The sequence below is a fragment of the Varroa destructor genome, unplaced genomic scaffold (assembly GCF_002443255.2).
Source record: "Varroa destructor unplaced genomic scaffold, Vdes_3.0 BEIS01000003.1, whole genome shotgun sequence".
In the NCBI taxonomy this organism is placed as follows: domain Eukaryota; kingdom Metazoa; phylum Arthropoda; class Arachnida; order Mesostigmata; family Varroidae; genus Varroa; species Varroa destructor.
The window spans coordinates 3,548,684-3,562,239 of NW_019211456.1; the positions used below are offsets into that span (position 1 = coordinate 3,548,684).

General features: G+C 43.6%; 1 protein-coding gene across 1 annotated transcript in view; it reads left to right on the forward strand.

The window, feature by feature from the left end:
* Window positions 1-5,370: 5,370 nt before the first annotated feature.
* tll (nuclear receptor subfamily 2 group E member tailless) overlaps window positions 5,371-13,556 on the forward strand; it is a 28,184-nt gene continuing 19,998 nt past the window's right edge. Inside the window, exons 1-3 of the mRNA XM_086982632.1 lie at window positions 5,371-5,568; window positions 9,788-9,979; window positions 12,331-12,391. Of these exons, the coding sequence (XP_086838758.1) occupies window positions 5,371-5,568; window positions 9,788-9,979; window positions 12,331-12,391 (451 nt within the window). The remainder of the gene's footprint in view (window positions 5,569-9,787; window positions 9,980-12,330; window positions 12,392-13,556) is intronic.

Genomic DNA, 13,556 nt, shown 5'->3' on the forward strand with positions numbered 1-13,556 from the left:
TGTAGCAGAAACTGCCTGGACATCTCCGCAATGCAACACACAACGGCGGCGGCAGCCGTCACCGCCGTGGCGATATTAGCGATGGCGTCAGTTGTGGTGGCTCGGTCGGTTTTTGGTGTTTGGGTATCAACTCGTCAGCGATAAGCGGACAAGCCGCTTTGTCCTTTTCGCAGTGTCTCTCGCCTAAGGAGGGTGCCGACCTACCCCCAATACAGCCAATGACGAATGTCTGCTTCGATTTTTCCGCAATTTTTCTTCCTCTTTGTATACAGCAGTATTACCAGCTTTAGCTAGGATCCGCCTGCGTTCCTCTAGCGCTGCTCCATTGAGCGTTGCTACCTGACAGAACGGGACGCTGGCAAGAAAATGAAAGACAATGACAGAATGAACTAAGCGAACATAAACTATTCATTTATGTGAGCGTATCTGTGGGTCTGTATCTGGCTACGCGCGTATCGTTATCACTGCCGTATATATGAGTTAAAGCAATCAACTCGAAATGAGGGCTGGCGACCACTAAGCAAGCCAGGTTTTCTGAATAAAACATTGCCTCGCAAAAAAATATGTGTAATTGTATCTTTGATCCATACATTCGGGTTATTAAATCTACATTTTGTATTGTAATCCTCACCGCGCTGATCGTCTTTGAAGCATATATATTTATAGGATTATAAAGGTCGCTGGGAAGACACCGCAATCGTTGCATTTCCCGAATCATCATTCTCACAAAATTGCTACATATATATATATATATACGCAGCATGTCAACGTAACGCGTAGCGAAATTCAAATAAAAGCAACATCGCTACAACATTGTCGCTAATTTCGACAAGTTGCTCGTCATGGCACGACCGCTGTTCTCTATAACACTGGACGGCGTTCGATTTTGTTCAGTTATAGAGTGATAGGAAGCTGTCTTTTGTCGACATTATGGAGTTTCTTATGATACGCATCGCGTGTCGCTTTCAAGTAACTTCACCGGCAATCCGTAGTCAGACATCTTTATTTTTTGATATAGTCCTGAAAATATAACCCTAAAGCTTCAGAACAGTAAAGAGATACCGCCACGTTGTTTTCGGTAGAGATCTTCATTTGTTTATAGAAGACCATTTTCCACCGTTATGTACACTTTTGCTCACGTGCACAGTCTAGAGGATATAGACACAGTAAACTACATATTAGTAAAACTAAAAGACTTTTTAGAAGTTGAACCTGTTTATTGGCCAGCGAAAACGACGACCGCCTGACCTAACTTAGAAGTTTAGATCGCGCATAAGTTTGAAAATATAACACGTGTTTTTTTTTATTGCGGAAGCAACGTTCCACTGTGGCATAACTATCAAGTCGAGTTAGCCCAGGCCACGTAACGCTTGGATCTTTCTACCGCAGAAGCGAACTTTGGTCTTTATTGAGTCATGAAGTAAGTTAGTAAGTTCGATCTTGATGGATTAATATGGGAATATAATGATAAATAGTTTTAAAGGCCATAGTGGTCTTCGGGTAAGTGGTAAAACAGAGCTGTACGCGCAAAATATTAGCGTATAGTTAATTACTATTCAATTGCTTAACCTCCTTGTAAATGGTCCATGAAAAAAACGACTCTAGTCTTAGAGAGCGCCAGGGTCCCTCCCATTAAACTGCGAAGTTGATTTCGGTTCGCGGCTTACTTCCATAAGGTACTGATTTGCCGTAGCTAAGGTTCGAGTCCGGTGGACGATTACTTCAATGGCGCGATCTCACTATCAGGATTCCGAGCGACTTACACTCATCAGTTCGGTTCACCAAAATGAATTATTGCGTGCTCTAATCTGTTCGCCCGGGCCGGTCCAAGAGGTACTGCCGAACGGAGACGGCCGACTTCGATAAGCTACGAAAGCGCTACTACCAAGAATCCAAAGTTTGATTTTGAAATACACCACGAGAAACGATAACAAGGTACTGCCAAAGGACGAATTGCCCCGCCTGATTAAAGGGATTGGCGTCGTGAGGCCTATTGGTCACGCCAAACCGGCTACGCCGATAATTGAAGCTAAATATAGCAGTAGCTTCAGCTGGCCAGGAAGGCGCAAACGTTTAGGCTGAAGAAGTTAGACCTGAAGCAATGCAGCGGTGACTGTCTCCACTGACGCTAGTTCTAGCAAGACAAATTATGCTTTAAGGAAAATTGTCGGATTCCCGCTAACTTCTAGCAGAAGTTCATTATGTTTCTGCAGTAGTCGATGATTTGAGTCCTTCTGCGCGTAAATGTACAAGACGTGCGTCGATAAAGCAAAATTTTTATGCTTCGGTAATTTCATAGAATCAATAATTGATGGTAACTTCTGTAAAAGATACGTTTGGCTAATTTTCTTCATTAGGTAAAATGGGTATGTTATCACAACCATTACAAATGCACCAACGTTATCCAAGGCTATTCAGACTTTTTTGATGCACATAAGGCCGACAGCGCGGCAATGGTCCATCTCGTGCTACGGCGATATATCGAATTTGCCCAATATCCTAAGGTGTCTTCAATTTCCTATTATTTCTGAAGATTTTTATTAGCCGATCTACTTCACTTCGACCTGGCCTAATTTTTTACATACTGATATTGAAAAAATACACAATCCTCCTGAAAAAGATGCTATGTATTGAGGAAAAGTAAGTTTATATCTTTTCATTGTGGACCTATTAGAACTCACAAATTTTTCGTTCTTAACTGGAAGATAACTTTGTGTCATTCGTATGAAAGCTCAAAAATAAACCGCTTGGAAGGGAAAATAGAGAACGATGAAAAGTGTGTGCCTTTTGTTTAGAAAAACAATAAATACGGGAGATGAGAATATATGGTGGGCACAGTTTACAAAGTGTCCATTGCTAACAATTTTTTAATTCTATACAAAACCTGTGTTAAGAACGACTCATTGCCGAAACTCGTTTTTTACCGTAACCCAGTTCAAAGCGAATTGGGTTCTCACAGAAGAAATGTCGTAGTCTTACTCCTTCTCAAAGGCTCTTTTTCTGTCGCAGTTCTCTGGTTCGTGGGCATGATCACTGGAAAGCTTACTGCTCCGTTATCTCCGAGGGTTGAAAGTTTAGCTGATACCATCAATTGTGGGTAATTATTGCTACAGCCTATTTGATCATTCCCTATCTAGGAGTGTGCATTGATCATGTTATGGAAATAATTGTCTACGTTTGTCCTTCACATAGGTAACTATTTTTTCAGCGACACACCTGTTGATTTATCACAGGTAGCCGGATTTCATTAAGTAGAATTTGCTTCGGAAATTAAAATTTTTTAAAACAATTTTTCCTCCAATCGCGTCTACCAGTTTATCGGTTACACGTACGTACGTACGTACGTACGACAATTAACTTCATAAATGTATTACGTATGTTTTCTATGCCAGTGTTAAATATTACTGACAATGATGGGCTCATCGGACCTGCGGAGTACCTTGTCTTCGTTGTGCCAATGTTTTCATCCTATTAGACTGTCCTCTTAAGCCGTGCTTTAGTAAAGGACGATGCGCTGCTAGGTCGCAGGATGCAGAATTATAATACCTATGGTTCTGAAGATGAAATTCTGCAATTTGGTAATAGCTATCCAGCAATGGCTTAAGAGTCTATTCGTTTAGTAGGTTGTGCTATTTTTACATAATATAAACGTCTATGAAGAAAAAATACCATTTCAATTGTGTAAAAAAAAACATTTTTGTCATTGGGCCATCTTGTCTGAACCATTTTTCATTTACAATTCGCCGGCTATTTGACGAGTAAGACGACCTTGCAGCTCTTTATAAGTTTGTATTTGTTCATTAAATAGCAGTACTTGTCACAGGGTCGATTTCAATTACAAGTAAAAATATTGTATGCCCCATGTTGCACTACATAGAAATCATGACAGAAGGGCAATAGGGCAACACAGCGAAAACAAAAACCAGCTGCCAGGGTAATCCACTAACTTATAATGGGTGACCGAATCTACCTGTTCAAAATATAATACCTGTACGTGGAGCACAATTCGCTGGATGCACCCGTTTTAGTTGTTGCATTCAAAGAGCTACACGATCTATGCCGAAAACAGTATCGTACAAGATGTAGACTACGAATATACACACTACGTACCTTGTCCTCTATTTTTTGCAAATTCTTTTTCTAAGTATCTAGGTATGCCCCTCTAGCTTCCCACTAATTATCCTTCACTGAATGTCGCTCTCGCTCGCGCGTTCTTACGTTGTGATAAATGTGTGTCTTGAACTGCTCATAAAGGCCTACTAAGTGTGCTGTAGTTAATTGATTTGTCCTAGAAACAAAGCTTGAGAGGGTTGTTTAAAGTCCTTTACGCCTGGTTTTGTGCCTGAGAAGTTTGTTATGTATTCATTTCTGCTGGCCGTTTCTCCTCAGATGTGGCCAGCACTCGCTGGCGGTTTTGGCGTCGAAGGGGCATTCCTCAAAGACCTCAGGAATGTCAACCCGTTCCTAATCGTCTTCTTGATCGGATTGAGCTGCTACCTACTCTTCGTAATTAGCAAACTGCACCTTCAACCTCCCTGTCTTTCAGCCCATGAGCCACAATCGTTTCGTTCTAAACGAAACAACGACATCTACCCGAAGATCTCTATCGGAAACGTGTCTTTTATATTAGGCTTTACCTTTCAAGCTAGCAGCACGCTATTTATCTGATCTTGAAGTACCTTTGATCTAACACGTGTACCGTCCCCTCGCTCTGCGTTACGGAATCAAAATTGCTTGCGCTGACTAGACAATGAGCCTCAGTGCTGAAGTGCTGAACGAGTAGTTTAACCTCGCGGCTAGTTCGTATCCTCTTGCGGATAGCACGCCGTCTTATGCGTCAATTCAAAAAGCTCACGATGGGCTGCCGACGCAATGGCCAGTAGGTATGTCGATGAAGAATGAAATAATCGTGTTCTTAGGGACGAATGCGGATTTTAGGGGGCAATCATCGAGGGTCTTCAGTTGCTAATCTCGCCCACCGAATTGGCGTGAAATAGAAGCTTGCATTCAACCACTGAACAAAGCTGAACGCGTAGCCTGTAGGCGAACTAATCCTAACTGAAGCAAGTCGATAGAACTTACAGAACAAAACAAAAATAGGACGCAGTGCCGGACCTATGTGGCCATGAAAGTAAGGCGAAAAGAAAAAATCAAGCACTCAGATATTTTCTCGATCGAGGATGAGATGTGTGGCAGGTAGCTTTAACCCGGAGTAAACGTCCCTCTTATGATTCTCAATAGGGCAATAGTCAGCCACAGATGATGCCGCACCTTGATTCGGAATCTTCAGCTTGCGTTGCTCACCAGAAGGGTTTACTCCACGGTGGCATCTGCCGGACATCTACCCTATATGGCAGCGTTGTCTGATACATGCATGTGCGGGATCGTATCTACGGGGGTTGGATGGATCAGATTTCTGTGACGGTGCCGAAGGAGGATCAACGCGGATCATATCGTGATCCCGGTGTCCATCTCGAATCGTTTACCGATGCCCAACAGATTGATGCAATGTACATGAGAGTGAACCTTATCGTCATCCAGCTTAACGGATTCAGTGCGCTTGCTAGGGTATCGCTTTCTTCAACTGTACTAATGAACAATTTTTGGGGGAATAATGTCAGTCAATAGCACCAGATCCTATGCAAGCGTTATTAAATAGCTCAACACGATACACAATGCAAAGACTCTGCAAGCTGCCCATAAACGTTAACGAGATACAAGAAAATATTAGATAGCTGTTCGGTTGTTGATTTCATAATCCATAGATGTCCTGTGACGGTGATGCTTAGTTGATAACTAGGAAGGTACCTAAGATAATCTAGGTTTGCAATATGGACCCAGATACATTTCGATCTTTCAGTAAATGTTCAAATAGCAAGAGAAGCGGTGATGATGGATATAGTCGTCGACGGGTCCCTTTCTCTCCAAATTGAGTCCGTTAGGTTAGGTTCATGTTGAACCTCCATACTCTCACGGGTCCTTGAATAAATCTAAACAGCGGTACACAATTCTGTCATGGAAAGGAAATCTACAGTGCATAGCGTTTAGGAGTCTTTTAGCGACTTGGTCAATGAGCTAATGTGAGCTCTATGACTATTTAGCCAAAAAGCGTATGTGCTGAGCTCCTGAAGTTTTACTGGAGCTCGAACCAAAGGGAAAATTCATTGGAAAATTCTCCGTTAAGATCTATGCAGTATGAAAAAATATGCGCCAAACGAATTGGCAGACGGTTGTGAAATGTTCTAGTTGTAGTATAGGTTCGATTAAGAAAAGATCAACGTTCACGTTTGTATCGAATAATTAAACTATCGCGAAATATTAGTATTTCGTTCGCCCCTAACCTACAGAAGACTCGGGTGCTTGTATAAGGGAAGCCCTCTTTTCTGATTATACAAAATATTTTTTGCACCTAACAAAATTTTGTCTCGAAGTATCGACAAGCTCTATAGCTCCGAAGGACCCATCAGCATCGAATGCAGTAATCGAAGTACGAGTATCTTTTTTAGGCGATACCCTCACGTGAGTTCTGCAGACGGCGGTAACAACAATAGGATGATTAAGGCAGGCATAACCTATGCAGTCTCCGTGATAGCCGTGGAAAGGTTCTTGTCTGCTAATTTAAGAGATACGTTGTAGCTTAGGTTCGAGTCCTGGCACAAACACGTGGTGCGTTATGTGTCGCGACCCAGCATTTGATGGACTGCCTCACGGCGATGCCAAACGTAAAACGCAGTTTCTTTATTGTTAGCCTGTGACTACCGATTTCGATATTCAAAGTCCGACAGGAATTTTAAATAATGCAGCACAGTCAAACCTGAGAAAGCTTTAAAAATAGTCTCGGACTATGAAGAAATGGTCCAGCGTGAGAGCACACTGCACGCTCTGAGCATGTAGCATTTTTTGTGCATCATGTTTGGAATTGCTAGCTTACACATGAAAAGTTTAAATGAGTGAGAGAGAACCTTAGTGAGTCAATATCCTTTTTCATTACACGGGTCCCCAAGCCCGTACGTGCACCTACAATAACCTAACTGTGACATCCCCGTTGTTTCAAGGCGTTCAGTGAAGTGGTGAGCTATCAGACCACTCATAGGTAAGAGTCGCTAGTTCCCCACGTAGCCATTCAGACGATAGGCCTAGTTCGCTTCCTATTATATGGCTGTCAAGTTAGCGCAATCTGACACTTCTTCTGCCGGCCAGGAGAGTCAGCCATCGCAGCGATGCAAGTGATCGAAGGCTCAAGCCAAACCATCGCCATGCCCGCGCCCTTGCACGACGAGATTGCGATCAAAGAGGCACACGTATTGAAAGCTGTATTGCAAATACATTGGGCTCGCACATCAGCCGTGTCACAGATCAAGCTTCAAGGACCACGTCCTGCAACCTCAAGTCGGTGGACCGAGCAAATAAGTAACATATCGTCGACAGAATATCCCATCTCCTACAGAAAGGCGATAGAGAGGTGGCGGCGAAACTCGACAACGGCGATCTACAGCGCCGATAATGACGACTAGATACGCAAATTTAGATGGGCATAGTTTTTGAGTATCCGTGATAGGGCTAGAGCATTGGCCAGTAGTAGCGGCGGTGCGCAGGACTTGAGCCTTATACTGCATTGTCCTATCGAAGGCAAGATAAGTTTATCACCCCTGCCGCACTGCTGGTTTTACTATGAGTGCGAAAAGTTTCTGGGTGTTTGTGTAAATGCAACATACAACAAGGAACGGGGAAGGAATTCTTTTTTATTGGTTCGTTCAAACCTTTCGATCAAATATAGCTTCTCTCGAAAGTTATGCTGGAATTTAGAGCTGTGAATATAGGTCACATTTATTCTAGTTAGACCTAAATAGCTCTGTTGCATCGTTTACGTGTCCGATCGGTATAGAGCGTGTATTATATGACATAAAAATGTTGAACGAGCGAAAGGCCCCCTCTAACTAGTGTATAGGCAAACCTATTTAATGCTTTAGGAAAATCATGTTTGGAGCTGGAGCAGTGTATTGAGCTTTGAGCATACGATCATTTGTAATGTACGCGTCTTGTCAGGGGCGCTGCGTCAGAGACAGAGTACGATGTGTCATGTTGGTGATGCGCCTGACGTTTAGACTTCCCACTATAGATAGAGGTGCGCAGTAGTTTCAAGGGCTAGAATATACGTCCGCCATTAACTAGTCCATGTTCAGTGATGCATTTGAGATGAAACATTTTGCAAATAATAATCTAAAGGTACTCTGCTATTCTGATAGAAATTGCAGCTGGCCGGATACTCAAGGCAGTAACCCTTTTCTCTTTCGAGTCGGTAATACACTAGAAGTAAGATCCAAACCTAATAACGTCACGATGATAGTCTTTTCTTCACGTCATGACGGATAATGTCGTGCACGCTCAATACTCGAGCGTAATCGAGCGCATTACCATATACATATATAGAAATGTAAAATTTCTTTCTTGAGAAAGATTCCCATAGAATGTTCGGATTACCTTGGGAACGAATTGTAGTAGTTAAAAGCACACCGTGCGAACTTGCGATATCTTGGATAGAATGATTTCGAATCTGCCAGTACTACGAGACAGAAGACAAGCGTACGTACGAGCATATTGTAGGTCGAAGTCTGGGCACTGGCCAGTTAATTGTATTCTATCAAATCATGAAAAAGACGAATTACTTCTACCAGGTTTTTATGCGACAATTAGAACTGTCCTACCTACATAGCTAACCGTCAGTCGATTGAAGACCTTTCGATAAATTGCATTTTTAACTTTCAGCGAAGCTGGATCTGATAATAATGACGTAAAAAATCTTCTAACAAAACGATCTATTCTATTCCAGTCGATCCCAAATTTGCTATACCCGATTCCGTTGTAGCTATATGCACGGTCTTCAGACGAATAGAGGAGTTACACAACGAGTCATCAAGAGACTACATAGGCTGTTCCTGAAAAACTTTAGCGTGTTACAAGACCTTTTGGAGGCGTTCAAACCCGCCGTAGACCGTGTCGTAGAAACACATTTGAAGGGCGATGTTGTTGAGCGTTTTCCATGTTGCTTCGTAAACCTCTGAACATCCCGTTCTTGTAGGCAATTAACAGTCGTCGTCGTCAGCATAGCCATCATTCTTATGCGTCTTTGGCCGTGTCTTTACCAGCAGGAGGTTGTCGGCAGGCAAAGTAGCAACGGCACACGCAGCCGCTCAGTCAGGCCGTCACACATTCGGCTATAACAAATATCGCTACATGGAAGTTACGCGTGGCGCGGGAGTGAAGCCAGACGGGGAGGAGAGAACCAATCCCCGGATTTGTTCGATGTAATTTCCCTAACCAACGAAGGAAACAACGGACGAGAAATATAGGGAAACAGACTGAATAGCTCTTCCTCGATGTTCGTTATTCACCGCTCCGGCGGCACCAAAACTGGCGCTCGAGCTTCTTCGACACCAATCATCACCACCACCACCATCATCATCGCCATAATGGCGGTGTTCAAGCAGAAAGTATTAGCAGTATCTGCATTTCCCTCTTTCGTTCCTGCGTCGTCGCTCGGTGGTCTGCCCACTGTGGATGATGTAGCGAGCAGACAGGCGTTTTTCTAGATATCACCGCTGCCGATACCGAGATGTTAGGCGGGACGCCTAGCAAAAGCTTATCCAGAGCCGAGTTCGGCGCAGTCTGTTGAACTCAGACATCCGGGGAGTAGCATTTGGTCCCAGCAGTGCTCTGTCAAAGACTACACTGCATGTATGCAGATTGGCGCTATGCTATCTCGGAGGTGATCTGATCTCTCAACTAGCTGGGTGGCTCTCCGGAGGCTCGGGTGACAACAGACAACCACCATCAGCCATCGTTCGTAGACAAGATATCAGTGCCTTCGTCCGACGAGACCGATGTGGCTTCGCATCGAGGGGATGACATTCTCATTATGATCATTAATACCCACTGCAACTCTTCAGAACTACGTGTAGCAAGTTCTTGTAGTCGACAAGTAACTAGGCAAGTTTTGCTGGTGGGACACACAAGGACGCTGCATTGTCCTGATTGCTGACTTAATACGATGATCCATTCGCGTATGACACACAGTGATGATCCGTGATGGCAGCCACTGGAGAAAAGAATCTTTTCCGACACAGTATGAAAAAAAGGCCACACGTTGCGTTTCTAATCATCTTTGTTTGCGACATTTGTGGTTAGGATAAAAATATAAACACCGATCTCAGGAGTTTCGTACGACCAAAACGTATAATTGAAACAAAGTGATCTATCATTCATGGGTTAGCGCCATGGTGCAGCGACGTGCTGCAAGCTTGCAGCAACGTGTTTTAGAAGCCGCTGATGTAGGATATCATCGACGTTTCGGATACATCTTACTAGGTGCAGATAAGCAAGAATTTCTATTTTTATCTTTTTGGAAATCTCTGCAGCCGAAGTACACCTGCAGGGTTCCTTTTAAAAAAATTCGTATATATATATATATATATATATATATAATTTGAGTAAAGACACTTGAAAAATGGTTTTTGTGCTATAAAAGTGTGGAAAAAAGGAAACAAAATTGGCTTAACATAAAGCAGGATGCTTTACATAGCTGAACTTAATCTTACTTACTATATAATTGTTTGTACTGTGCGATAACGTAAATGTTGTCAACGTGACCCTTGAATAAATGCCTCAGGTTGCTGTTCACCTAATTTTTCGAACGAAGGTTACTCATATCTGCTCCTCGTGTCCAAGCCTCCACACACGTATTTGAAATATCTGACCACTCATAGCCGAAAGATATTTGACTTTCGCAACGTACCATTGCATAACGATTGCATACAACACATACATACACACAAACTATAGAACGAAGTATCAACGAATTCAATTGTCTGGGGATCTCTGCCTGTCTAGCCAAAATGCAATCAACAATATAATTAATAAAATCGATGATAGTGTTCCAGCCAACTGACTTAGTCGAGTTCTGTAATTATCTAGAAGACATGTGAAGGGCGTTATAGTGGCTATTTAGTGTTTGGGCACCGGGCCATCGTAGCACACACGCGCGCGCACAGTATATTAATTGTATACCGCTTCAGCGCTTTCTCTCTATGTGACTGCGTTCGCCTGACCATGTGACTGCCTCTGAACTCTATTTACTCAGAGATCTGTGTGAGTCTCGGAGATCTGACTGGCTACAGCTCAAGTGAACATCGATACACCACAAGCCCGGCATCTGATTGGCCGGCCAATGGGAAGGCGGAGCAAGCTGCTCCGGGGGGCGTGACGAGGTTTCATGAACAATCGACCGACCGACCGATCATGCTTCCGCTGCTGCTGCTGCTGATGACTTCATGGTGGAGCTTCGAGCGGCAAGTTGTCGGCAATTGGCGGACCTGCTCTTAGCCCTATTCTGTTTTGACCTGCTCCCGCTTACTTGGCCGTATGACGCTCGCTTCCCACCACAGCCAACTGTAGTTCATCGCTGGACGATCATAGCGGTGCGAATATTTCGCGTATTAGTCTAACTGACTGTGTGGATGTGTGAGTATCAGTGTACGTCGGTATATAGCTGGGTGTGTATATCTGAGCGACTGAATTCGTACGTGTTAGTGTATCTGTGAGTGTGGCACTATATGCGAGTGAGTGAACGAGTCGGCCAGAAGGCCGTCAGTCGGCGTGCTCCTATTATGGTGCTCCAATGGCTCGGTGTTAACTCGCCGGTAAGACGCTAAAAGCCATTTGGGTCGATCATTCGACTCGGGGTCGTCGTTGGTGAAAGCCACGCACCCGTGAATCATTAGTGAGCGTGATTAGTAACTTGGAGTGCGTTCCTTATCTACGTAGAGGCGGTACGTGGTTAGTCGGTGCTTCGTTAACTCTTTGAAAGGAGTTTATGGCCAACGCACACAGCCGGCGGCCGAAGTGTTCAAAATTTTCTAGCACAGAAAAGAAGGAAAACGAGGATTTCGAAACAAATCATGTGTTGAATAATTCTAATAAACTCTTTCTAACATTGGCAAGAGAAAGCTAAGTGTACATCGAAAAAGTTTTGTCTGTGATCCCCTTTTGTCGCTAGGCGACAAAGGCGAAGTGTATTCTGTTAACTCTTGAAGGCGTTTAGGCCATCGGCTCTTCACCTATCGTCCGATAAATCCTAAACCTCTACTGAGAACAAACATGGCGAGCAACAAATAGAAATGTTCATAACTGAGAAAAACTGGACGTAATAACTTCGATCTGGTGGATCGAGAATCATCGTTATCCGGTGCAGTCACTTAAGCAAGCTCTCCTCACACCAGCTTTTTTGCTGTCATTCAAAACATAAAGATGTCTTCGCCAAGTCTGATTTTTCAGTCTACTGTGGTGTCAAGCCCGCTTGACAAACCGCAGCAACAGCAGCAACAACAAACATCAAGTGAGTTCTATGTACAGTAACGTTTGCCATACTGAAAGATAAATTATTCTTACTTTTTGTAGTTCAGCCGCATCGCATGCCGCTTACTTTTGGCATGCCCACTGTTTTTTCTGCTTACCAAAAGGCTATGTGTATTTGCGCGATTTGTTAAATTTAAAAATTTTGCTCGTAAGTGCTGTTGCCTCGAATGGACAAACGAAGCCCGTCCTTCAGTGTTGTGTCCACGTTCAGCCTTCAGTGTTTGTTTTCCTTTTTGAAAACGGACACATCGCGTATAGTCAACGGGATCCAGAGTTGCTTTATCCAGCGAATGATGTTACGCGGCAGCGGTGTGCATGTTATGTCGTGCATAGACTAATTTCAACACAGCTATCCCAATGTTTCCTACAGATATTCAGAAACTGGAAAACATTGTAGCTAGCTTTAAGTAATAGATAAAATGGTTCGCACGCTAAGAATTTTAAGAAAAGCAATGGGATGGTCGTTGCGCTGTCAACCTGCGCTCTTTCGCGAGGTAGAAATATGCCGAGTATGTAAGGACAAGCTCGACTTCGAACTGGACTTCGAACGAGGATACCTCTGAGCGAAGTCGATAGGAAGCGAAGTGCTAAACGAAGGCAAGCCTCTGGCTTCGCTTGAGCCGGCTGAGCCTTGGCAATTCGACTAGCGGGTGCTAGGCCAGAGCTGGCCTGATGGATGAGTCAAAGAAGTGGAATCCGTTTTATTAACTTGTCGTCGGCAATACGCCAATCATCACTAGGAGCATCAATTGTCAGGGCAACAATAGTAGTAGCCATCTACTCGATCGATTGTTTCGCGGCAGGCACGCGACAAACCGAGAGGGGGTGATAATCTCAGCTGTCGGCTAACTGTGTATATAGTGTGTGTGTTTGTATCAGTAGAAACATACGGCGGCAGTCGTCCGAATAAAGCGAAAGACTGAGGCGAGTTTGCGATGGGAACCCGAATCCGCCACAACTACATGCAGTATTTTACAACGGCACTCACACATACACATGCACGTTCAAAGGAAACGTGTATACTTGGAAAAATCGTATTTATGTATCGTACTTACCGAATAGGTGAATTGTTACCGCGGTTGTTTATGAGATCATGAACTAATATAATCGATTATTAAACTCTTGCCGTAATCAGATGTCTTTTC